At 38.4% G+C, this 24,924-nt stretch overlaps 1 protein-coding gene across 1 annotated transcript in view; it reads right to left on the reverse strand.

The window, feature by feature from the left end:
- Positions 1 to 281: 281 nt before the first annotated feature.
- Positions 282 to 24,924, reverse strand: part of LOC119152028 (dipeptidyl peptidase 4-like) — a 40,666-nt gene continuing 16,023 nt past the window's right edge. The window contains exons 11-26 of the mRNA XM_037396621.1: positions 22,888 to 23,023; positions 22,700 to 22,744; positions 19,473 to 19,577; positions 19,298 to 19,365; positions 19,049 to 19,102; positions 18,446 to 18,570; positions 17,451 to 17,498; positions 16,840 to 16,938; positions 14,736 to 14,805; positions 12,910 to 13,104; positions 11,933 to 11,987; positions 9,731 to 9,830; positions 7,968 to 8,032; positions 2,674 to 2,746; positions 2,351 to 2,424; positions 282 to 1,527 (exon numbers count right to left, since the gene is read on the reverse strand). Of these exons, the coding sequence (XP_037252518.1) occupies positions 1,429 to 1,527; positions 2,351 to 2,424; positions 2,674 to 2,746; positions 7,968 to 8,032; positions 9,731 to 9,830; positions 11,933 to 11,987; positions 12,910 to 13,104; positions 14,736 to 14,805; positions 16,840 to 16,938; positions 17,451 to 17,498; positions 18,446 to 18,570; positions 19,049 to 19,102; positions 19,298 to 19,365; positions 19,473 to 19,577; positions 22,700 to 22,744; positions 22,888 to 23,023 (1,411 nt within the window). The 3' untranslated portion in view covers positions 282 to 1,428. The remainder of the gene's footprint in view (positions 1,528 to 2,350; positions 2,425 to 2,673; positions 2,747 to 7,967; positions 8,033 to 9,730; positions 9,831 to 11,932; positions 11,988 to 12,909; positions 13,105 to 14,735; positions 14,806 to 16,839; positions 16,939 to 17,450; positions 17,499 to 18,445; positions 18,571 to 19,048; positions 19,103 to 19,297; positions 19,366 to 19,472; positions 19,578 to 22,699; positions 22,745 to 22,887; positions 23,024 to 24,924) is intronic.

The following is a 24,924-nucleotide window of genomic DNA, read 5'->3' on the forward strand; positions in this document are numbered from 1 at the left end:
AAGGACAAGCTGCAGAGTCCTGACGTTCTCCCCCATGCTTTATCTGTCTGTATGAGTACATTTACATTCATACCTAATTGTCACTAATAACCCACAATAATACATAATCACGTTGCTGGCATGTAATATCACGAAGCTAAGTATAGATAATCATGTCACACTCCATTACACATACCATTAAAACCAGAAATTTCACTGTAAGTCTCTCTTAAAATTAATGGATTTTGTAAAATTCTAGGAGACCATTCTTGAGCAACATTTTCAATGATACGGACTACACCTCCTTTCATAACTTAATGCCTTTATTATTTTAAAGCAGCACAGTTTGTAGTACAAGTGAGTTGCATTTTTTCTATCTATGGAAATTAAGAAAACTAATCTTATCTTCAGATGGAGAAGCCTACCTGGAGTGCTCAAGATAAAGCAGAAGTTTACTTGGTTTGGCTACAAGGAAAGCAGGTTTTCTAAATAGCATGTGCACATGAAAGTTACAGTCCAGCCCTTGCTTTAAGTAATGGCTAGTTTGCATTGTAATGTAGTTATGTCAAGAGTGCAAGGAATATACCCTCTTCAGCAGCAAATAGTTAGCTTCTGGAAAAAAATATAATTTTTGTCCCATGGAGAACAATGTGGGCTGCTACAGCTTCCAGATAACGAATTTTACCAGTGCAGATTCCTACAGTAGGCGCCTTTTTGATTATAAAGTAAGCCCCAATCACAGAAGTACAATAGGAAAAAAAGACATTCAGTGCTGTTGGTTTGAATAGGTCTCATTCAAAATCTTTGGTGAAAGCTGGTTACATGTGCTCCTTGCAAAACTTACACAATTGTAATCTAGGAGATTGCAGCAAAAAATAACTCAAGAAACCGCAGTAAACAAAGCATTTCATTCTGCACAGAAAATATTATCATTGCAATATTCCTGATATTGTTTCTAAAATAATTGATCAAGCATTAGGTAATTTCTGCAAAATCTGTTTATGAATTGTATCAGTATTTTCACAGAAATGATCACAGGGTTAGTTTTATTTTCTATTAGAAACACTATTATTTTTATTCCTCAACTGATCTCTACACTGGCTTTTCTGACAATTTCATCATTTATTATCCTAATTAGAAACTGGACTGTTTCTCTTTTAGACTGAAATATCAAAAGGTCCTGATTCAAGCAAGTACCGCGCTATCTAGAATTCTGCAATATACTTACGTTCTGGTGATGTTAAGACCTGATTAAACACAATCAATAAAAATGCAATAGTTGCTTGGCAACAGAAGTCATTATAAAGATTAGCATTTCATTGTGTACACAGGTATCCCAAGAGCTGACCCTTATCTGATCTTGATTCATAGAAGTTTACACAGGCTCAGTGTCCATTAGCTAGAGAGTTTTGTGGAGAAGTACCATCGCTAACCCTCAAAACGCTGGTGCTAGGGCAGTGAGAAACACTGCTTGATGAAATGGCTCATATGGGTATAAATATGCTTATGTGCTTGACCGGTGATGGCATGGTCTTTGTCAGTATACCACTGTGGGAAGGAAAAATACAGAGAATGTTAGTTCCAGCTACATCTGAATGGTAGAAACCAAACATGATAGACATAGAAACATGTGCAGGCATTTACAGTTACCCCAGTATGGAGGCAAAGACATAATGGTGGTAGGAAGCTGCTATGATACTTGTGTCCCTGCTTTGTGTGGGATACACCATCTATTCATGCTAAAAGTACAAAATGAGTACATGGCTTCTCCACATGGAGGGCAGGTGCAGCTCCTCAGTTCAGAGTGGTGCCTGACCTGTGCACCCTGTAAGCCCCGCAAGTTTGGCTGAAGGACAACCACGCACTGGTGCACTTGGCCTCCTTCTATGCTTCATCCTTTTCAGCACTACTGCTTGTTCATGATATGCTTGAGTGGCCATGCACAGCATAAGAAAGAGCAAAGAACTACTTGTCTTACAAGGTAATAGAGAAACACCAAACATGATGGACAGGTTATCTTGGACTTAGCTGAAGTTAACCTTTCCTTATATCCTATCTGTAAGATACAATTCATTGGACTTTGGGTATATGCAGAAATTGGGATTAGTTGGTTGTCTGAGAACACAAAAAAATTAACACAATGAAAGATTAGCTGAACAGAATGAAATAAGAGGAGTTGCTTTACATTTTTTCTTGTACACAAGATACATGGGTGCTTTACATTAAGATTTCAGTTACTGCACATGAAATACAAGTATGTGAACTTTCATTTAGGATGGCAATTGATTTACACCTAACAACAGGGAGCTTTTGCTATTATTCTCATAATACAAATCCATTATGTATGATGATAAACAAAACCGAACCATACCATTGCTTGAAAATCCACTTCAGCATCAACAAGAGCTTTGGAAATCTGCGCTGCTTGCTGGAAGTGTACATTATCTGAAAAGTGGAAGAAAAGAGGAAAAAGGTAAACAAAAAATTGCTTCTGTACTACTCTGGGGGAAAAGCAAAGCAACTAACACAGTAGACTCCCCAACACTTCTGACTGAAACACAAATTAGCTGCAGAAAGCAGTATTATTTTATTGATGTAAATGTAACAGCCTTGCCCCTTCATGCTTTTGTTTTGTCAGTAGTAGAATTGCAAACCTGTCTGTAATACTAAAATGTCTAATTAACTGCAACTCACCATCTGCTGTTCCATGAATAAGGAGATACTCAACTTCCTTGAATTTTTCAGCTCTGGCCATTACTGTTGAACTCTGAAATTAAAGCAAAAGAGAAAAGAAAAAAAGAGAAAAGAAAAAAGAAAAGAAAAGAAGTGCTATTTATTAGAAGATGATTTGCTACCAACTGACTGATTCCTGTTGACAGTCTGGGGTCCTTCAGATAAAAACAACAACCCCTGTTCCCCCCCTGGCCCCGCACCCCCAAGTAGCATGTTCACATATCAAACAACACTGTGCTTGTACTCAAACCATTCTGCACCGATCTGCAATTATTACCAAGGGTTATGTCTGCAAAGTTAACAGGCAATTCCAGAGGGGAAGAGTTTTGTGAGTGAGACACACATTTAATGCATTGCTAACATGTTGTTAGCCTGCAGCACACCACTTGCCATAGGTTTCCTGTGCGACTGCAGACAAGTTAAAAAATGTTGCCATGGCAACAGCACACCCTATGATAGCAAGGAGTAGATATTGTAGAGACCACATGCATTATCCTCCCCACCAAAACGTACACTAGTTTACCTGTAGGTAAGTCAACAGAGCTAATACTGCAACAGTCTCAAGTAAAAATGGGTGACAACAATTTGAAAATGATGCTTTCCCCAAATATGGCAGAGAAACACCTGAAGGTAAAAACCATGAGACCAAATCTATAAATAGAAGTCAAGCTATATTTTAGGAATAGAAAAACAATACAGTGATGAAAAAAATAATCAACTAAGGCTAATCAAGAAACTTAAAACACAGTAACAGCATATTCCCTAGAACATACTAACCACATGACTTGCTACTGTGACTAGGTAATAAAGAATGAGGAAAGTAAGGATTGCAGGTAGGATCTTTAATTTGGGCAAGGAAATGGAATAGGATAGCGCTCTGCCATGAGAGTAGGAAGAAGAAAAGGGACTAGCAACAAGATGTTTTAGGCTTGGTAAGACAACCAGCATAATGGGGCAAAAATACGTTGAATCAAATTTCCTTCTATTAGCAACATTATAGGGGTTCTCTGCTGAAAATGACTGAATTCCTGTGGAAGTTTTCCCTCTGTTACAGCAGCCTAAAAGCCTCTATGGCAAGGAAAAAACCAGTAAAAATTAGGAACAAAATAATGTGGGGGTTAGGTTTTGGTTTATTTCTTCCCCACCTTGTAGTAAGGCTGTATTCTTGCACAGGGATTTGCATTTAGTACCCCCAAAAAGTCAAATACATTACACTACCAAGACACAGAAGGGTTTAATTTCCTTATGTCTCTTGTACACTCATGAATCTTTAAAGCAAGCATAAATATTCCTTTTGTCACGGCAGAATAGCGTACCACAGCGCTCTCATAAGTGAAATGAGATTTTGTAGTTACTCAACCAATTTTAAAAAACAAGTTGAGAGAAAAAGCCACCCTCCAGTCCATAACACGGCAACTGCCGTCTTGATAGTGAGAGGCTGCAGAGCACCAGAGATCCCATTGAACATATGGATATCCATGCACACTGGAAGCATGACACTATCCATTTGAAATGAGTTGGTATCATAGAATAAGAACAGATAGTTATGAGTGCACCAAAACCTGCAGGGAGGGCTTAGATTCAGTGAGGAGCACTGGTACAGCAGCTGATCAAAAGAATGATTCAGAAAGTAATGGCCTAGTGATATTAAAAAAAAAATAATAAAAAAAAAAACCAAGCAGTATCGTTTCAGTGAATCGTTTTCCACATGTGCAGAGGGAAACTTGATAGCGCGGCTTTATAAGCTTTCTTCCAGCAATCAGTGCTGGCTTAAGGGACAGCAAACCTTCTGCAAGTGGAAGCCTGACTTGAACTACACTTCTGAGAACTAGACTTCCCAAAAGCAGTTTTAGAAAAAGGATGTCACTATTTTTCCTCTCCAAGCATTAAACAAAATAAAGCTATTTGTAAAATACTTCAGACAGAAGGAACACACATGAGAAATACTTTCTCAGTTTTTTTATCACTTGCCAGTGATGTCTCACTTGCTGTACCCATACTCAACAGGAAGAGTCCCTTCCCGAAAACGTGCTTTAAGGACACCACTGCTGCCAAAGAAGGTGGCTGCAAGATAGGGAGCAGCCTCAAGTCAGGCACAGTTACAGCACAAAGCAACAGACAGCTGCAATCAGCTGAACAAACCTCAAGTGGACAGCAAATAAATACAACTTCATTTAGCCCTTCTGTTTCACAGTTGCACCGCCGGGACAAAGGTTCTCAAAAGGTAACGTGTACAAGTACTAAGAATTAGGCCCTGCTGAGTGTAATTGGCTTTTCTAAAGATCACACAGCAGTCAACATTTTATCAGCACTCCACAAACAAGTTAAGGTTTGGCTGAAACTGAAGGTCTCTCTCCCTTTAGCATATTCTCAGATAATAGAACAAATGTCAAATCAGTACAAGATGGCATATTTACAAAATTGTACCCTGTTTTGCATAACCTAATGATGCAGCAGTTCTTAAGGACTGAACATTTCAAATCTGCTAGAAAAAGATTGCCAAATCTATGACTGTTTCAAACACTTGCCAAAAGCATATCAAATTCAGAGCGAACTGCAAAATAATCTTCTCACAAGTTGAACAGTCTCTTCGGTATGCTTTACATGGCTACTGCATCTGACCTCCCAAGCTCTGCCCTCATTTAGTCTCCAGTCTTTTACATCAGGGACATTTCTTCCCGGGCAGACAGCTCCCTTGCCATTCTGCCTAGGATCCCTACGGAATTTTATGGGAGCTCCACCCACGCTTGCTCCCTTCTTTGACAAAGCTCTAATGTTTATTTGTCCACAATTACCTTAAAAGGCACCGATCACACCTATTAGCCTACTTAGTATGAGTCATCCTTCAGACTTGACTCTTGACAAAGAGTATTTAAAACGTCAGACTCTCCTCTTTCAATAAAGTGAAACCTACTGTCACAGTAATGCAAAGGTAGGGTGTACCCCGCTTACCACAACTAGTTTCTTGAGACTATATATTCCCATTCATTAATACTCTGTGCGTTAGCAGCACGCATCTTTTCTAAGCAGGTGTGTACACAGTCTCATTTCTTTTGAATTAGGGCGCCCGGTACAGAGTTTATGCAACCTTTCACTTTTCAAGCCAGCTTTACAGCGGATGCAGTAGGATAGAGAATATATGATGCAGCGTGCAAACCTGACAGTACCAAGTTAACAGTTCAAAAATGCTTTAACAGCTTCAGCTAGGAGAGCTTTCCGTGCATGTTTTGCATTTACTTGCTAAAAAATACTCGGTTCAGAAAACAGCTCTCATCAGCGACGAGGGGCCAGGAGGCTGGCTATTGCGACTGGGACATTGAACAAAGGGGCTGTAAGCCAGGAACGTGCTGGGCTAAAGTCAGTAAAGGTCTTCAGCAACAACAAAATCCCACAACCCTTCCATTAATGCTACATGAAAAGCAACTCATTTCTTGAGCTACCCCACCCCTCCAGGTTTATATGGAAAAATAAATTCCGAGTAATACATTATTTGGGGCTTTCAACAACAAATAAGGACTCAAGTTGCATTTTCCTATCTCTAGAAGCAGCAGTGAAGTGTGACAATCTGATCTGTGCAATTACCCCTCCTCCATCTAGCCACCATTCTCCCCAATTAGTCCTCTGAGTAACACATTTGAAACCTTTAGCTCTTTGATACTGGCAGTTTCAACGTGGCCATTGCCAGCAATGAATACTATGCCAAGAAAATCCGACTCCTGGCTTGAAAGGATTAAACAGTCCTCTGTTGCCATCTGTGCCGTGAAGCTGGTGAATGACTTTGTGCACCCAGAGCGTTAACGTTCGTTCTGCACGACGACAATAACTTCTATTTACACTGCTACCTCGCAGACCTCCTACTGTTCCCACTGCCTTAAAGAAACGCTTTTGGAACAAGGCAGGCAGGCGGCTGCAGGCTGCTGGTCAGTCCCCAGTGGGCCTGAGCAGCTCGCTGGCTAGAAGAGGCACAGACAGTACCAAGTCTTCCAGCAGTCACTACCATTGTCCTCAGTTTTGACCAGAACGTCAGTTGCAAAACTAGATTACTGTAGCGATAAGTCAAAACAGACGTTTCTGTCCATATATGTGTGTATTTATATGTTTTACCATATTTTTACATCAACGCAACAACCCCCACCCTTTCTTCTCCCCCACGACATTTAATGCATCAAGACACAATCAGTGCTAAACTGTCTTCTCACCTATTTACCAACCCAAAACAGACAACGCCCCATCTCTTCCTCTAACACCCACGTTTGGTTCCAGCATCACTATGGCTGAACACCTCTGTGAAACACGCCAATAATGAGGGCAAAAAGCACCACCCCAATCCCTCACAGTTCTCCAACAGCCATGGTATTCCCACCTAGGTCTGAAATTTAACTAAACCTTACAGAGGGCTTGGGCTGCTCTGCCCTGTGCCCAGCTACCTGTGACTTCAAAAAGCCTCTGAGTCAACAAAAAGCAGCTGGCACATGGAAGAGCAAGTCAAGCAATTAATGATGCCATAATGAGGACAGAAGACCTACAGCTATTTTGCTCCCATTAGAACACCTGGAAATTCCCTCACTGCTGGGCAACATTAGTCATTTTAGACCAAACCTTGAACACCCTGTGTTCATGGAGATGGGGCCAAAATTCCATCCCCAACACTGCTGGCTCTCAGTTGGTCTGCAATTCGTTTGATATGATGACAGTAAAGACCGACTTGCCTACCTGTCAAAGTTTCCCAATATTTAGGAGATTTTGATTTCCCTGAAAAAAGCTGGCAGATTCCTGAAACAAGAAAGTCCACACAATACCCTTTTTTTTTTTTTAAATTATATTTCAGAAAGGACTGGAGTACATTTGTTTTGGTGGAAATGTTTTTTTAAGATAAAGTATAGTTTGCCCACGAGCATATTCATTTTTAAAACAAATTTTTTTCTCGGTGATTAAAATAAAACAGTTTTTACAGCTTGTTTTACAGTCTGCAAAGTAGCCAAATGGAACTGAATGTAAAAAAAAAAAGAAAACCACAACACATCAAACAAACAACAGAAAACCCACACCATACAGCAAGGAGTAACTGCCTCATGCAAATCCAAATGCATGAGACTACAGTCTCAGCAAGCACAATGCAACAGTTATAGCTGGAAAGAACAAACAAACTTATTTCTTCCTAGGGTGAAGGAACTAGACTGTATACAGAAAAACAGAGTGATTTAGAAAAGAAACAACACACTTCAAAACATGAAATAAAGTGATTTCTTTCTTACGTTATAGTTGTTCAGATTGTCACTTGCTATAGGAAGGCCCATGTATCGCTCCGTGTATATTGAATCTGTAATTACGAAAAAGAAAATCAGAAACTGGTAGTCTGTCTACCAGAAATTTTACCTGCTGACACAAACAATAATAAAAATGCATACTGGATATTAACAAAAAACCCCAAATCAAACACACCCCCCCCCAAAAAAAAAACAACCCACCAAAAAAAAGAAAAAAGAAAAAAAAAAAGATTAGAAACAGGTTTTCCACAATGAGGCGTGTAGGTAACCATCATTATTCAGAATATTTAATCTTCTTGTTGCCATGGCCACCTGAATGCTGAATATTAATAAAGTACTTTGTGTCAATGTTACCTTATTGTTATTCTTTCAGTAATCCAAATAAAATTACTGAAAATCTTGCAGCAAATGACTAGCATTTAAAAAAAATCTTAGCAATTCTATCTAAATGTTTATTACTAATAATCTGTCAAATGAAAATGTAGTAGTAGATTAGGACTCTGCTTGGATCTATGTTATATATAGTAAAAATTAAGTATCTCTGATTTTCCACAGATTTTTCAGCATGGTAACATATTACCTTTTTTGCAGATTTGCTGCTTTATTTTAAGCCATACAGATCAATTCTCTGTTGCTGCATTCTAATGCCCATTTGACTTCTCATCAGTGTTGTCACACTGTGGGGCTGTTTGGGTGTTCTTTGTAATGTTGAGTATGCATGCCTCCATAACCCTTTCCTTTATCTAATCATCTAAAAGTGGAATTTTAGAGATCGTCATCATCATTAAAAAAAGTATTTCCTGCCATAATGTAATACTCATGTCTAAAACATTATGAAAACATCCCTATGTCCTCAACAGACTGCTGCTAATACCTGGCAGCATGGTTTGATCTGTTGAATGAGCCACAACACATAATATGCTATTATACAGCCCCTGTGCTAGTTACAGAATGATAAATTACGCCTCTGCCTCCTGGCAGAGGTGTGCTAGGAAAAGCTGTCCCTTGAGTGTTTTTGGACAAATTGAAACCGGGAAAATGTCAAAATGTGGTAACATTGTATCAGCACGAATTCTAGTTTTAACTGTGTATAATTTTTTTAACCTGGGAGGAGGGCCCCTGTAACTGTATTTACAGCCTCAAGCAACTACAATCTTATACAATAAGAAGCACGTACAGACTCGTCTGCTTGTTCAGGTTTTCCTCACATCAGGCTATTCCTAAGATTAATTAGATTTATAAAATCAAAATTTTATACTCTAAAAGGAAAAACAAAACAAAGGCAATTCAAATCCTAATCTTTTACTTTGAGAGAGAAAATTACAATGCAAGTTTGACGCGAAGCCTAGCAGTTCATTCTTATAAGTGAAGTAGCATTTTGAAGAAACAATGTTTAATAGCAATGGATTTCTGACATGCAAGATCGGTCTCAGAACATGTGGCAGCTTTGGAAAGCAAACACAGACACATTACAGTAATAGTACAAATACAAATACTACAATAATTTACCCCTCGTTAATGGTTAAAGACATTACCTGGAATTGCGGATCTGACTTTTTAAAATGGGAAGTAAGATTTAGGGAATTGGTTTAATTCTGAAACAGAGTACCCACGAGTTCATAAAAACAGACCAAGTGACATTTACATGGCATCTAGTAGATAATCAAAGTTCTGCACTATGAATCAACACTTTGCAGCATGTGCACTGCAAGACATATGGGAATCCTTGTAACAAGGAAGCCATCACATACCATAATATTGCCAACGTGACACGGGGGCAACCGCTATTCCACACTTGAACACGCCGCTTCCAGAGCCAAGCACCATGGAGGTCACATATCCCCCATACGACTGAGAAGAAAACATTGCTGTTATTTTAGTCGGAAAGAAAAGGATGGGGCCCATCTGCTAAACGGTTCATCAGACTTTTATAGGCTCAGTGTTTTTCATATTAATGAACTCCATTCTGAATTTGGGTCAGATCTCACCCAGCCTGCTCCGTTGGGGAAACAGGCATCAAACAGTGCGTGGCAGCTGTGGCACTGATGAATGAGAACTTGTTGGGGAAAAAGGGCGCGAGCGCTGCTGAACTGTGACTCAGCGAAGGATGACAGTGTTTGGTAGCACCGTAGGCAGCAGCGAAAGACAGGAAACAAGACACTGCTGAACCGCTGTGTCCCTCTCCGTGCTGGGGGCGTGGGTGGAAGCAGAGCTGGGGCCCACAACGCGCCTGATGAGTAGTTGCACCAGGGCACCCGAAAATTTACAACTCCCTCAGAGCAGGCCTACGGCAGCTCACTTGCTAAGTCTCCTCCAAAGCGTCAAGAGCAAGACTGTGACTGGGGAGCGAAGGATCTTCTGCTGAGTCTGTGGGAGGAACTGTGCAGCAACACGCTCCTTGCTATGCACAGGGAAAAAATCCTTCGCAGCCTAGCCCGATAACACAGATGAGTAAATATCTGACACACTTGAGCATCCAGGCAGCAAGATACCTAAACAGTGTCACCGACCGCCCAAACAACTGCCCTCACTATAGTTTGAAGGGGTTATTTGGGAAAATGAGCCCACCCACATCCAAAAAGAGGAGCAATTTCTGGATCTCATTCCCATCCTGAAACCAGATTGCAGGCAAATGAAACTGTATCACAGCTCAAAGCCCTTCCATGTTTGCTCCAAATTCAACACTTAGGCCCTCCCCATGAGATCGGCAAAGTAATGCGTGTACTTAGTAATTAAACACACATACAAATATGTTGCCTAACCTGGCCACAGTAAAGGTATGACTGCTGAACCTATGGAAACAAAATTAACGTATGTAGTGACAGGCTGACAATCTGAAAACTCAAGAGATAAAAAAAAAAATAAAAATCTGTTTGCCCACAGGTTCAGTATCCAGGATGCATAACCCCAACCTAGCTCCAAAGAGCTCTTCAACTATTCATCCCGAGGCTCATTAAAAGTAAGATGGGAATGCATTACGTCCTCCATTTCTGCAAAAAGCATTTCCCTCCCACTAAAGTTAATACTGCTACACTTGACTTGATACAACAGAGATGTTTATCCCAAGGAAAGCCACTAAAGGCACCACCATCATCATCTTGCCATCAAGCAATTTATTCACTGGTGCCTGTCACCAGCAGTGACCAAATTTCAGCTAGCAATTTAATTCAAGATCCTGCATGCGATCCTGCATATACTTAAACATAATATGCTTAAACAGAGCACGCAAGAATACCTGTGACACCAGATAAAAGCAGTGACACGGCAGCCTGGGACAGAGAGATATTCAGAGTTTGAATCAAACAGATATGGCTAACACTACATATGCACTTAGCCTTGCAGCTGAGGGGGTGGGTATGTATATGCTATTAAACACTCCCCTCTACTGTGACAGGTTTTAAAGACACATCAAGTCAGAGAAATCTGGCCTCTGTTTGGAAGTACTGCTGAAATAAAATACAGCCAAGCACAACAATATAGCAGATTTAGATATTTTCAGGCTGCTAGCAAAAACATGACAACCATGCCATGCAGCTGGTTCATATGTAATTTTACTTTTTTTTTTAAATTAGAATAATTCAATATTAGAATATTAGATAGTTAATATCTATTAGAATAGATAATTAGAATAATATAAAGACACACTAGTGAATATATACTTGGATTTTTTTTTTTAAATATTGGTTCATCTTGTACACAGGAACTTGGCAGTATCCCTTTAAATTGTTTTTAGTATCTCTAGTAGTCCTAATTTCTGTTTCAAAGGCTCCTGAACAGTTGCAAAGGGACAACATATACAGGCACTTTTAAGATGCACTTCATCAGCAGTTACTGCACTGTGCCATGACCCCAAAGGTGCCTTACACCAAGTACTCCAGCACCTCACACACACAGCAGCACAACAAATAGTTGTTACACTGAAATAACACGCCCACCAAACTTTGAGTACTTACCCAACCCCAGATAGCGATTCTGTCCTTATCAACAAAGCTCATTTCAGAGAATGTTCTAAAAGCAAACAGAATAATTAAATGCTTAATGGATTGCAGGTATCTGCCATTATACAGATGTGCCTATTTGCCATTATGTCTGCCTCTTTCTGTTGTACAAATCAGTATTTCCCACTTCATCACAGTGACTGTATATGAAAACATACGATTTAGGCACATGTGTCTCAGAAATTCAGAAAAACATCTGTGCATGTGAAAAGACAAAACCTGGATGATCTGTAAAAGCCCTCACTCAAACCACATTCACTGACATTTGTATTGTATTAGGTCAGACTTCACCACCTGCCTTTGCCATTTTAATTTTTATTTTTTTTTTTAAAAAGAGGAGCAACACTCAAATTGCAGCAGTAAGGGACAGGCCAATACCCGTAAATTCAGTCAGGGGGTTAAAAAAAAAACAAAACCACAAACGGATTCTGAGATGCTATTTTTTCAAATTCCTCAACATTTTAAAAACCTAAAAAGCAAAACCTGTATCACTTCTTTGTGATTCTGAGAGATTCATACTGACATCGTTTGGTTTAGTGAGGTTCTACAAGCATAAATCAAGTGATGAACATGAAGTATGAGGCAAAGGCTGAGCAGTTCATACAAATAACACTGTCACAACGAAAACTTGCAACAAGCTTGGAGTAAAACCTCCAGCTCCAAGTGACTTAGTAGCATGCTCTTCTACTAATCTGACAGCTATCATCTCTATAAAACCAGAAATACGGTAGATTTGTATTACAGCATTCTCTTCATTCTTTTTAAGCATACAATGATGGTTGTCCCATAAATGACACACTTCAGCATGCAAAATTAATGGAAAATTTAGTTAAGTTTTTGCCAGTAATTTCAAGATGACAATTCAAAACCTTCAACTGCACAAGAAACACAGAGAAGAAGGAGCAGGTGTCGACCATTTCACTGTAGCTCACCTGGCTGCTGCTATCTGATCTTCCACTTCATATGTTCCCAGCCTTCGGTTTATTGCATGCATGATTTGATCCCCTTGGTATCCACTTCCTCTGCCATCGAAGCTGGCCACAATGATCTGCTCTGTGCTTGCAAGGTAAGTAGCCCAGCTGATCTGGAAGACTTTATCTACTTTCTGACTACACGGTCCTGCATACCTGGGTGAAAAGTGCCACAGAATTCAGGCATTTACTCTCCGTGTACTCTCATCCAGCATTTAAAATACAATTATTACTGATAATTTTCAGCCGCTAAAGAAGGAAAAACTTTTAAATTAAACTGAGCAAACAAGAAAAGCATCACTAACTCCAAACTGCTGCTTTGCCTGGACACTAAAAGCAACATGTTTTTTTAGGATGTCAAGTGTTATGTTAATCAAGCAAGCAGACTGGATTTTGTTTTATTGCTTTCTGCTCTAATAAGATACTTATTTTGAATTTAAGTAGCTTATCAGAAATTCGAATCAAATTCTTTTTCCTGTTGGCGTATCTAGTCATCTGAGTTTCAAAGCAATGCTCTTTAACTACTTCTGTTCCATTTACCCCTAATTTATTTGGTTAAAGTCTGAAATCAACAAATAGCCTTCATTTGGGAAAATGATAAAGATCTTTTCCTGCATTTTTAGTGTCTCATCAGTATTCCCTACAGTCTAAACTATTTCTTGTGCAGGCTGAAAAAAAGCAAGCAAAACTGTAATCATAGCTTTTTATTTTAAAGTATTTGGAAGCAGTTGAACATTATGAAATCACACTCTGTGAGTGCCTGGATGCAAAATTCTGTTTGCAGTGCACTTCTCTAGCCACTGTCAAGAGAGTAAGAAATGCAAGAGTGGCTCTTATGGCTTTACAACCCATTTTTATCAGATTTAAAAGCAAAGAAAAAAATTATTAGGAATTCTCTATATCAGACTTTGTTTCCATATGCTATGGATCCTTATTCTTCAGAAAGAATTTCTGATACAGAGATCACCATGAAGCAGAGGTGATCCTGACAAACACCCAGGTAAGTCAATAAAAATAGAATAAAAACCAAAATAAGCCTTAAGAAGTAAAGAGCACCGACTGCCCATTAAAATGAGGCATATCAAAAAGTATTACAGTGCTACCAAATTATGTCATATAAAAATGCAACAGTTAAAAGCTGGTTTCCTTGTGGAGTCAGCTTTTCATAAAAAGAGTAAAAGGTTAACATTTCTATTTTGATGAACAGTTAAATTTCAGTAATTTCTAGTTAGAAAAAAAAAAATATCAGCATGAACAGAAGTGCCTGAGGAAGAATGGACCAAACAGCACGTGCTCACAGTCTTGAATTTATGAAAAAACAAGCAAACGCACTCCTGACCACAAGATGCAGTTTGCCAACACCAGCTGGCAGCCAAATAGCACCGAGAAAATGCCACATCACACTCACTACTTCAGCTTTAGGATACACAGCTTATTCAAAGTTTCATTCTGGAATGTAATTTCATTAAATGTTATTCCTAATGAACTCTTAGAGCAGAGAAGGAGGTAAGCTAACACTAACACCCTGGGCTTGTAAATCAGACACAGAATATATCTGCCTCACCGCCACCAGCTAAATAGGTGCTTGTTAAGCATTACATCACCTTACCGTACAGGAATCTATCACAAATTGGGATACACCTAATTTTTTTTCATTCCCTCTTAAAACTACTTCAAGTAGTAATTAGAAAATAAGCCAGTTTTGTCTTTCCCAAACTTATTAGGAGCATTTGAAGTAGATGAAAGTGATTATTAACACAACATTGCCATGTAACTTGAAGACTTACACATCAAGGAGCAGAGGGTACTTCTTTGATGAATCAAAATGGGGAGGCAATATCATTTGGTACCACAGGTCTAAAAGTGAGAAGAGTTTGACTTAGGTCAGTTCTCCAATGAAATAATTTGACATGCACTGCAATTCATGTAAGAGCACATTTGAGTTACCCCTTATAAATTAAAAAGTAGTTTCATCTGAACTGTCCTTATATATATGCATATATATAGGTAAGTGTTCTTAGCTAATATAAATAATAATAAAAAAAACGTTTTACAGCTAAAATAGCAGAAAGTCTGGAACTGGAATGTCTACAATAATAAAATCTGGGGACTCAACATTCTGTCTTGTAACATTACTCTACATTATAAGCTTACATGCAAAACCTGGTAAGTCTCTATAGTAGTAAAACTGACACTAGCTCAAGTGTTTCTCTACCCAAATATCTCTCCCAGCCCCTAAAAAAGAAGTTTTAAATATTTTGAACCTGCCAGACAGGCTTTGCATGATGGCATGTAGAGCATTCCGGAAACATATCCAAATATCTATCATTTTTCAAGCAACACTGATTCTGGTTCCATCCATGTTACTCTTTCCACCCAAGTCGGCTACGAGTTAGCTGAACATTTTAAAAGCACCCCATGTAAGTTTTACAAACTGATCCGCTTACGAATTTTAAGAGAACTGACACTGCAAAGGAAGCATGATGCAAGGCTGATGGATTGCACTGCAGTAATAGCCAAGTGCAAGTCTTACAGAAATTTGTCCAGATGTGAACATGCAAGACATTAAAAGACTGAAAAATTAACAATCTCAACTGAACACATGAAAACACTAATTTTAATTTTTTGCGTACTCTATAGTCATGGGAACAGATTTCTTCTTTGATAACACACAGATTTGTGAGCAGGCCTGGAACTTGATGTAGGACTACATAAACGGATTTATTTCTTTTATTTGTGACATTAAAAATAGATTCCCCTTACCCAAAAGCCTTTACCCTGAAGAGATGAAGTAGTAAGAACAAAGAGGAATATAAAAATCAATATACAACTGATAGCACGAAGAGCATCTTGAAACCTCCATCTTGCCTGGAAGATTTCATCTTTAGCCCTAGTAAAAATGTGACAGCAATAAAAGACAGAAAACACAAAGATAAAGACAGTTATTATCTAAGTAACAGTGGAAGGAGAGAGGCATCAAAAAGAACAGTTAACAATGACTGACAGAACTCAATACAGTTTGTAAAACATAATTCCATTAAGAATATTCATTCATTTTGTCAGGAGGAAGTTTGTCATGAAGAGAAAAGTTAGTAGCAAAGGCTGGAGCAAGAACAGTTTAGACAGGTGCCAGGCCTCCCGCTGCCAGTCCATCTGATGTTCCTCAGCCTAGGAGCACACCAAGAAAGCTCCTGTACCCAGACATGCAAATTCAGAGGAGCACCACGAGCAAAGCATTAGCAGTTCATTTTCTAGGAGATTGTTCTAGTTTGTATTCAGAGGTTAATGTAGTCTTGGAGCGTGAACATGCTTTTAAGAACGTTTTCAATACAAATATTTCCCTACACAAAGTCCAAGGTGATCTTCTTGAAATGTAGCCTAAATGATTTTGCGAGCTTTTCCATTTAGATTGTGTCCATTTTTTGATAAGAACTTCTCCTCCACTGTCCCAATTCACAACCTGCTAACACAAACCAAAGGGACTCGTACCTGTGAACAAAGACCTACCTGAATTTATAATTTAATTTAAATTCAACAGTGCTTAGGAGCCTTCTGCCCCACACCAGTTCCTCTTATTTATTTAATGCGGTGTTAGGGACTTCTGTTTTTCAGGTAATTATCAAGGAAAAAGGAGCTAAGCCACTTCATCATGAAACCATCAAGATATAACACTAGGGAAAAAGCTTATTTTAGGTAATATTTTGGGACTTCAGAAAAAAACACAGAATGTTTGGAGATGTTAAAAAAAATTAAAATCTTGTCTTGCCTCTAAGTGCTGAGTAACTACAATAATCCCCACTGCACCCATCTTTTCTGTCCTGCTTTTCGCAGAAGACCTTGAAGCACTTGGTGAAAGAGGTAAAGAAAGGTAAAACATGGTTTTGAACTTACTGTATCCACCTACACTAATGGAGCCAAATTTTTTTGAAGGCATCTGAATATCTTTCAATGAATTTTCCAGTTCAGTGTTATTTTCCAAGTATCTGAGGACTAAATAACAAGAGTTAGTAAGAGTCAAAGATTAAATACATTATTTTCAAATGCATTGCTCCTTAATTATGAGCCACTTAAAAAATTCATTCTGAGATGATGGCAACCTACACTGCAGTCTTAGTGTACTGCAGTTTTTGTTTTTCCTCTCAGATGTAATGTTTACAATACAGTTTTCCTTCAGTAATTTAGTAACCAGAAAGCTGGTTTCCCTGTTTTTCATCTAAATGTAATTTCAGAAAACCTGAACAATTATCCAGTAGAAAAGTCATACATTACTCACTGTTTTCTAGCACAATATAAAATAATATTAAATAAACTATGCGTAAACATATGCCAAGCTATATAATTTATTCTTCTGGTTAACTATGCTAGAGTCATTATCTGAAATTAAATTTGCCCTTTATAACTGACATTTTAATTATTATACTAAGCAATGAGAACAAAATTAAAATAAATTTACAGTGCCATGTTCTGGCGCACCGCAATTATATTTTAAGACAATCCCATACCTTTATCATCACTGCTTCTGTGCAAAGTAGATATGGGCAGGCCAGGACCTGTTAACAGAGCACCATACCTTCACGTTTGCATGCTGTCTCAAAACACAACCCTCGTAAAGTAACTGGAAGTAGGTGAATCATAAAAGCTCAGAACTTGTTTCCCTCCAGTCTGCACAAGCTGGATTTTAAGTTAGTATGGCCCAAACTCAAGCCACAGGATTGCATATAATATTCAGACTGTCTCGCAGGTGAACCACATGATTGTAAAGTACTAAAGAGTTAAACTTCCACTCTTTAGCAAAGGCTACCCATTGGTTGTAGACCATGGTGTGGAAATCAGTAAGTCTTGTCACAGAGACAACAGCAGTCATCTTCAAACAACCATTTTTACAACCTGACAGTACAATTCCCTCTGATGTCCGTTTGTCCTTCTAAGCCCATAGATCAAGGAAGATCTCGGCATCTTAAAACAACAACATACATTTCATTTTAAGGCAAATTTTAGAGAAGATACTATGTTTCTCGCCCTTTGATTAACTTATCCCTTGTACTATTTAGCACAAGCATTTACACATCAGAGACAGACTACAGTCGCACTGCTTGAATTTTTTTAAATGGCACTATCTATCTTAATTTTATTCCCCCCCCACAGAACACTTCTCTTCATCCAGCTTATTGCTCGTCTTGCTCCCAGATCCTCCAAATTCCTTCTACAGACAGAGCTCCTATGCAGATCTTGAGGACATGCACAGCAGACAGGAGCGTTTTGCACCTCTTTGAGGTCCTCTGACAGACAGAACTATCTCATTTTATCTTTGTAATTTTTGTCAAGGTGCTTTTTAGCCTAGGAAGGGGGTATGTTTTTCTGCTTCCAATACATTTATCCAATGATATCAACACATATCATTGTTACGCAGTGCATATCAAGATCTTGACAAACTGAACTTCCCCACTCAACTAATCAGTGAGTCATGTTTATGTCAATTAGTTCTGGATATACTCACCACGACAATTTAGTTGATAATACTGTGCATCTTTGCTGAAGGACACAGAATAATACTGGCATCTTTCTTGATTCAGATCACAGCTAACGCATCTAGCAGAATTTGGACTGCTTTCCAAGAGCACTCTGCAAAGTAGACGAGTTTCATTTCAGAGATCAAAGACTTTTTTTTTTTTTTTAAGCTCTGCTACACAAATGTATGCTTTTTAAATAAGATAACCGAATTAGGTATATTAAAATTCAGTAGTAAAGCCCTTACTGATGTAAAAATTAGAGAAAACAGACTTTAAACTTTTGAGTTCAATTAATATTGGAATTATAATAATAGCAAAAAAGGCACGAGGGGTTTTCTTTAGGGGTTTGTTGCTTGAGTATTAGTTGTTTCTTTTCACAATTTTCCCTTATTAACTAAAATATTTTTCTGTAAATTGAGTTATTTTTACAGTTTATACTCCTACACTGATTTTCATTGAATATCCTATACAGGGTCCAACATTAGACTGTGAGCATCCTCATCTGTTATTTTGCAATGTTTTTCCTTAAAGTTTCTTGTTCATTAACAACTATTTTACTCATATTGTAGAAAAAAAAAAAATAATCTTACTTATAAAGATTTCTTCCTCCTGGCATTCCACCATTTTCATTACTAATGTAGTACCTATAAAAGCAAAACATACCACTTTTGGTAAAGTATCTGCAGTATGTTACAATATTTAAAGGCTTATTTTACATGTTTAGATCACGTTTTTAATGAGTTAAATGACACCTTCACTGCTGTTCTCCCTCCCTGCTTGCTTAGACCCTTGTTACAAGCCCTCCTGACAGGAACCAATAGCTTAATGACAATACTTACAAAAAGTTATTGGTTACAGCTTCTATGCTGATTACTTCCCATTTTCCTGCAGTAATAGGTACTGGAGCCTGAGAGGAGAGATGGGAGAGGCAAGGCAAAAAGTAGAATGTGAAGCTCCTCAATCACCATGAGAAAACAGGAGTTAGCAGTGACTGTCCTACACCTTACTACTTACTTGTGAGCCATTTATGTAATGGATGTGCTTGTAACCTACTGCGTCACTGAAGACTTTGTAGTACGTAGCATTGTCGGGTGCAAAGTGAGGGACAGATGGCTGAAACTTGAACACAAGAGAGACGTCTATTAAAGCAAACAAAGCTCCAAAACGATAAATTTAGGTTTTGATATTTCTAAACAAAAGTTTCAATACTTAAAACAATCACTGAACATACTGCACAATTTTTTGCCTGCTGACTTAGTAGTAGGTAGAACCTGTAGCCATTACCCTAAGACTAAACATGCTTAAAATACTGCTCCTTAAGCAGCAGAACTTCCTGAGCCCTGGTAATGGTTGACATTCCCTCTTACCTCCCTTCAGTTTGAAGTCCTACAGGTGTTCCTACTTTCCTACCATTTTAGGAAACAATATGTGCATCTGCTTTTAAAGTCACTGTTTTATCCTGTCCAATGCAAACATGCAGCTGTAACCTGTAGCAATGTAAACATTGCAAATACAAGCTTTCCTTCAATTTTTCATTTTAACATGTATTTGTGAACAAATTAATTGATTTTTTTCTTTTAAGCTTGACAGTGAAAAGTGTCTCCCTTTATTCAAAGAAAACAAGCTGCTTTCCAAGGGGAAATTTTGCTAGTAAGTAGGTGATTATAGAATGCCAGAGAACCCAAATCAAATTACATTTTCATGAAGGAACTATCCATTTATCACAGAATCATAGAATGGTTTGGGTTGGAAGAGACCTTAAAGATCACCTAGTTCCAAACCCCTTGTCATGGGCAGGGACACCTTCCACTAGACCAGGTTGCTCAAAGCCCCATCCAGCCTGGCCTTGAACACTTCCAGGGATGGGGCATCCACAGCTTCTCTGGGCACCTGTTCCAGTGCCTCACCATGCTCACAGTAAAGACTTTTTTCCTAATATCTAATCTAAATCTATCCTTTTTCAGCTTAAAGCCATTACCCCTTGTTCTGTCACTACATGTCCTTGTAAAAAGTCCCTCTCCAGCTTTCTTGTAGGCCCTGTTTAGGTACTGAAGGTTGCTATAAGGTCTTCCCAAAGTCTTCTCCCCTCCAGGCTGAACAACCCCAACTATCTCAACCTGTCTTCATAGCAGAGGTGCTCCAGCCTCTCCTATTTACCAATTGGAAGTGATGGAAATGAATGGATTCCTTCTGCTGACTGTCACTTGGATGTCCTCCACATGGTAAAGAGAAAAACAGAGGAATGAAATTGAGCTGAATGTAATAAAAATTATTTCTGTGATACATGTCCAGAACATCTAAATGTTAATTAGGCAACTGACACAATGGAATTACCTCTTAGATAATATACCTGTTGTTGAAAGGGAAAGTGAAACAGAAAGATGAAGCGACTCGCCTCCAGTCACTCAGCAAGCAATGACAGACCTCAAGTCTTCCTAACCCATGTGCTCCAGATAATCTCTCCTTCTTCCCTAGCAGGATTTTTGCAAAAAAATAACCTGGCAAATATTTTGCTAGCTTCTCCCTTATCACAGTCTTGCTTTTTCAAAGTGTGACTTCCCTTCAACTCAACTGGCAAGCTCTAACTTAGCTCATGACCTGGAAGCCTCATGCAGAAACACAGGCTGTTCTAAGCATTCTTAGATTAAGTATAATTTAATCTCCAATTTTGATAATAAGAAAAAAAAAAACCACAAGAGAGGTATACAAAGAGAGAACGATATGTCTTTATTTTACACACATATATAGTTTACTTAAGCTTGCATATACACTTATATGAATTGTATATACCTATATATGTGTATACATACATCTCATACGTATATATAAAAATATATATCCCATATCAGTCAAATGTCATTTTATCATTCTGAATTAGATGAGAATATAAAAAAGGAATATATATACTTCTCCTATCCTCTCTTCAATCCTCCCTACTTTCCAATCCCTTCTCAAATCCAAGAATCATACAGTGAAATTATCTTTTTCATCCAACAGCTCCTAAGATGTGGGTTGTCTCTTTAAAAGAAACAAAAAACCAACAACCTAGTTTAATGGCACAGACTTGCATTTTGCCCTCTCATTTTGCACAACTGTTTACAAAGTCTGCAGCTTGATCATCACATTGTCTAATTGTGAAGCCTTTGCTGCAGAGAAGCAAAATGTGTCAGCGTTAAGGCCTTCCTTTCCATATCAAATTTGACAGCAGGTGGGTTGATCTCTCATCTTCATACTGTGGATGATTTCATCCCTGCTGTTGCCTCCCTCTTTGCATTTCTTTAAACTTTCATTTTTGACTTCAAAAGTGAATTAGTGACTAAAGCATAATCAGTGTGTGGAAAATGCGGGAGTGGAAAGTGTACTCTGTGTTCTCATCAAAAACTCTGAAACTCATTTCTCCCTCCAAGTCTGAACTTTTGCATCTCTGCTTCACTTCCCCCAGATCTTCTGTGTAGTTCATTAGGTGCCTACTCTCTACCATGTACAAAAGGACTGAGAGGCAGCTTGGAAAGCATCATTCAGACAGTAGCGATTAGTTTGGTAGAAGCATATGAAAATTTTTATCTGGTCAGCTATATGCATCTTATCCCCAGTTCTCTTCAATGGATATTTCAGGTGTGTGTGGGGAATAACTAAATAAATAATAATAAAAAAAGAGAACCTGGAATGGTTTGTTACGACCTGAAATACTAAAAATTACTTTTTTCCTCTGTGCCTTTCCTCCAGTACAATTCAAAGGTTATAGGATACACTTCTTAATACATTTTATCCCCTAGATCATTCTGGAGGTGGCAGGAAGACTGGAGAGCAGCCAAACCAGCATAGCTGACAACTCCCCCAGAACAAAGGGAATTCTGAATCCTGCTCCTGCACTCCCCTACCTACCGCTACCAAAGCAGTAGTCAGAATTAAAAAGGAGTCTGGAAGGAGCACTTTGATTTTTGGCAAGCTGAACATGATGCACGGGGTCACAGAGGACACAGTTACAGCTCCAGCCCATGCTGCACTGTCAGCCCAGCCTAGGAGTTCAGAATGCCATACCCGCAAAAGCTTAAAGCTAGGAGCAAGGTGGCATAGCAGCTCCATTTGAGACCATTTTTCTCCTACACCTGTAAAATGCAACAAGTGAATGGATCAGACCTGCACACAAGAGGCATTGCAACCAGTGAGAGGCTCACATGAAATTTTCCTAATTATCAGTGTTATTTAGCATGCAGCAGTTTTAGAAATTGAACACTCACTCTGCCAATCCAGCCAGTTTTACTTTCTTCCTTAAGTTGTTTTTCCTAAGAAAGAAAAAACAAACAATCCCACAACAATTATGTTTATTTTACATCAGCCTATGTTTCTACAAAGATAAACATACAGAGATACTCCTTTCTAGTTTCACTTATTGAGCATTGCGACTCTCCCAACTGATTTTTCTTACCTGTGGACATAACCAATTTCCGGTAGTACTTTCAAAGTCGCAGACCGTGAGGACTGAAAAATTCTGAATTCTTCTGAGCCACTGCAGACAGATCCTTTCATCTGTCACCCATGTTACAACACTCAAATAATGATCCCTGAAAACAGCAACAGCACTAGGTATTTAAAATACTCTCTGTAATAGCATTCAGCAATTCATTAAACAGGACTCATCTGGCTATTTTCAGTTCAATCTACTCTTCAACAATAAACAATGATGCAAACCTATCTGAGCCTTTTTTCTGTCAATTGTTTTTGCTGCTAATAGATGCCTTGGTTATCTTCATTCATACAATAAAGAATTAGATGATTTGTACATACAAATTCTAGAAAGACTGCAATTAAATTCTAACAGCCAGGTCACTATAATGCATAAAATAATGGCTGCTTCAGACTGTTCATAAATCTTGCACTGTATGCATCTAGAGGAAATTCTTCTGAATATTAAGCTGTATGTTTTTAAAATTTTATCCTTAGCTGCATGAAGTTGGTTGCTTGTAAGCACTCTCTGAGTGATACATATCTTTGTTCAATTTAGTACTTATGCCCATTACTTAGAATAGAGGGAGAGATCATAACAAGAACAGATATTACTATTAGAATATTTTACTTTCACCTTCAGAATACCAAGTAGTTGACATGAAGAATTGGAGTATCTGAAGAAAATATAATTTTCATAAATATTCCTGTATATTAATTTTAAAAAGGCACCACATAAAATTTCGTGGTTTTGTTTACCATTTACGATCTGTTAGATGTACTTGTCTTTTCCTATTTTAGATCTCTCCTATCTCCTAGAAGCCTTATGAACTAAAATAAAACAAACCTCCCCTCCAAGGCAAGTATACATTTTTAACCGGAATTTGCACATTTGACTTAGTTCCAAGTTCATGTTCCCTCTTTCCCCAAAGTTAGTTAACAAAAATGTGTGGGAAGTTTTGTGATGAGAGTATCTTCGTGATCATTGGTGGGGAGCAGGGAGAAAGAAGAAAGAAAAAGGAAAACATTACAATTATTGTGGATGGATTAAAAATATATGCCAACTGGTTACCGACCACTTTCAAGTTTATTTCTAGATTGCAGTTTAGAAATCATGTTTGAAAAAGCTCTATTTTTGCATTCATATTTGACTGGGAAGTTGGTAGGTCATTTAACTGCTACTTTCACTGGCTTCAAACAGAATATTTTAGACCAACAATATTAGAAAAGCACTCTGCAGAAGCTTGTTTGGAAAAAAAAAAAAAAAAAAAAAAAAAAAGAAACTGCAGGTTTTCAGGTACCTATAATAGTGGTCTCCCTGGTTCTGCAGACGAGGAATTTAGCCCCACAGTTTTTTTCTCACTTTCTCACTTTGAAGAAACAAAGTTAACAATTCTAGAGACTAAATCATCCATCACACAAGATGGACAGTACAAGGAAAAAATAAAAAAATATTATTTATTATGCTATTATTATAACAAAAAATATTTTACAGTTATCATACAGATTAAAAATGCACCTGCAGTTTCCAACAGCTTGAGAAACGTTAACTAAACTCCAATTAACTCACGCATAGAGTACAGTAGTTTTGCATTCCCTTCCTTATTTGCTGCTGAGAAGGGCTATTCCTACAATCACTGTCTGGAGCTCTCTGCTCTGGAGATGACATATCCTTAGGACAGATCATTTCAGACAAGAAGCATCCGTTGCCTTCATCGTCCTGTTAGCCAAGAGGAGTCCCCTATACCCATGATGCTAAAAGTGGTGTTTAAACACTCTGTGGATTTCACGCCGGTCATTTGTGCAAAACATGTCAGGTTTCATCTACCATCTTATGCGGCAAAGCACCGCCATTCTAGATTTTGGCAGCTTTCCTTGACAAATAATAAAACTTTTCCTCTGAAACAGAAGTGTACTGTGTCACCTTCAAATGTGGCCGTACAGCTGCTGTGCAAACAAGCTCTGGATAGCGCTGCAACAGACAACCATTTGCAGGGGCACTGCCCCTTGAAATCCCCAC

The sequence above is a fragment of the Falco rusticolus genome, chromosome 8 (genome assembly GCF_015220075.1).
Source record: "Falco rusticolus isolate bFalRus1 chromosome 8, bFalRus1.pri, whole genome shotgun sequence".
NCBI lineage: Eukaryota > Metazoa > Chordata > Aves > Falconiformes > Falconidae > Falco > Falco rusticolus.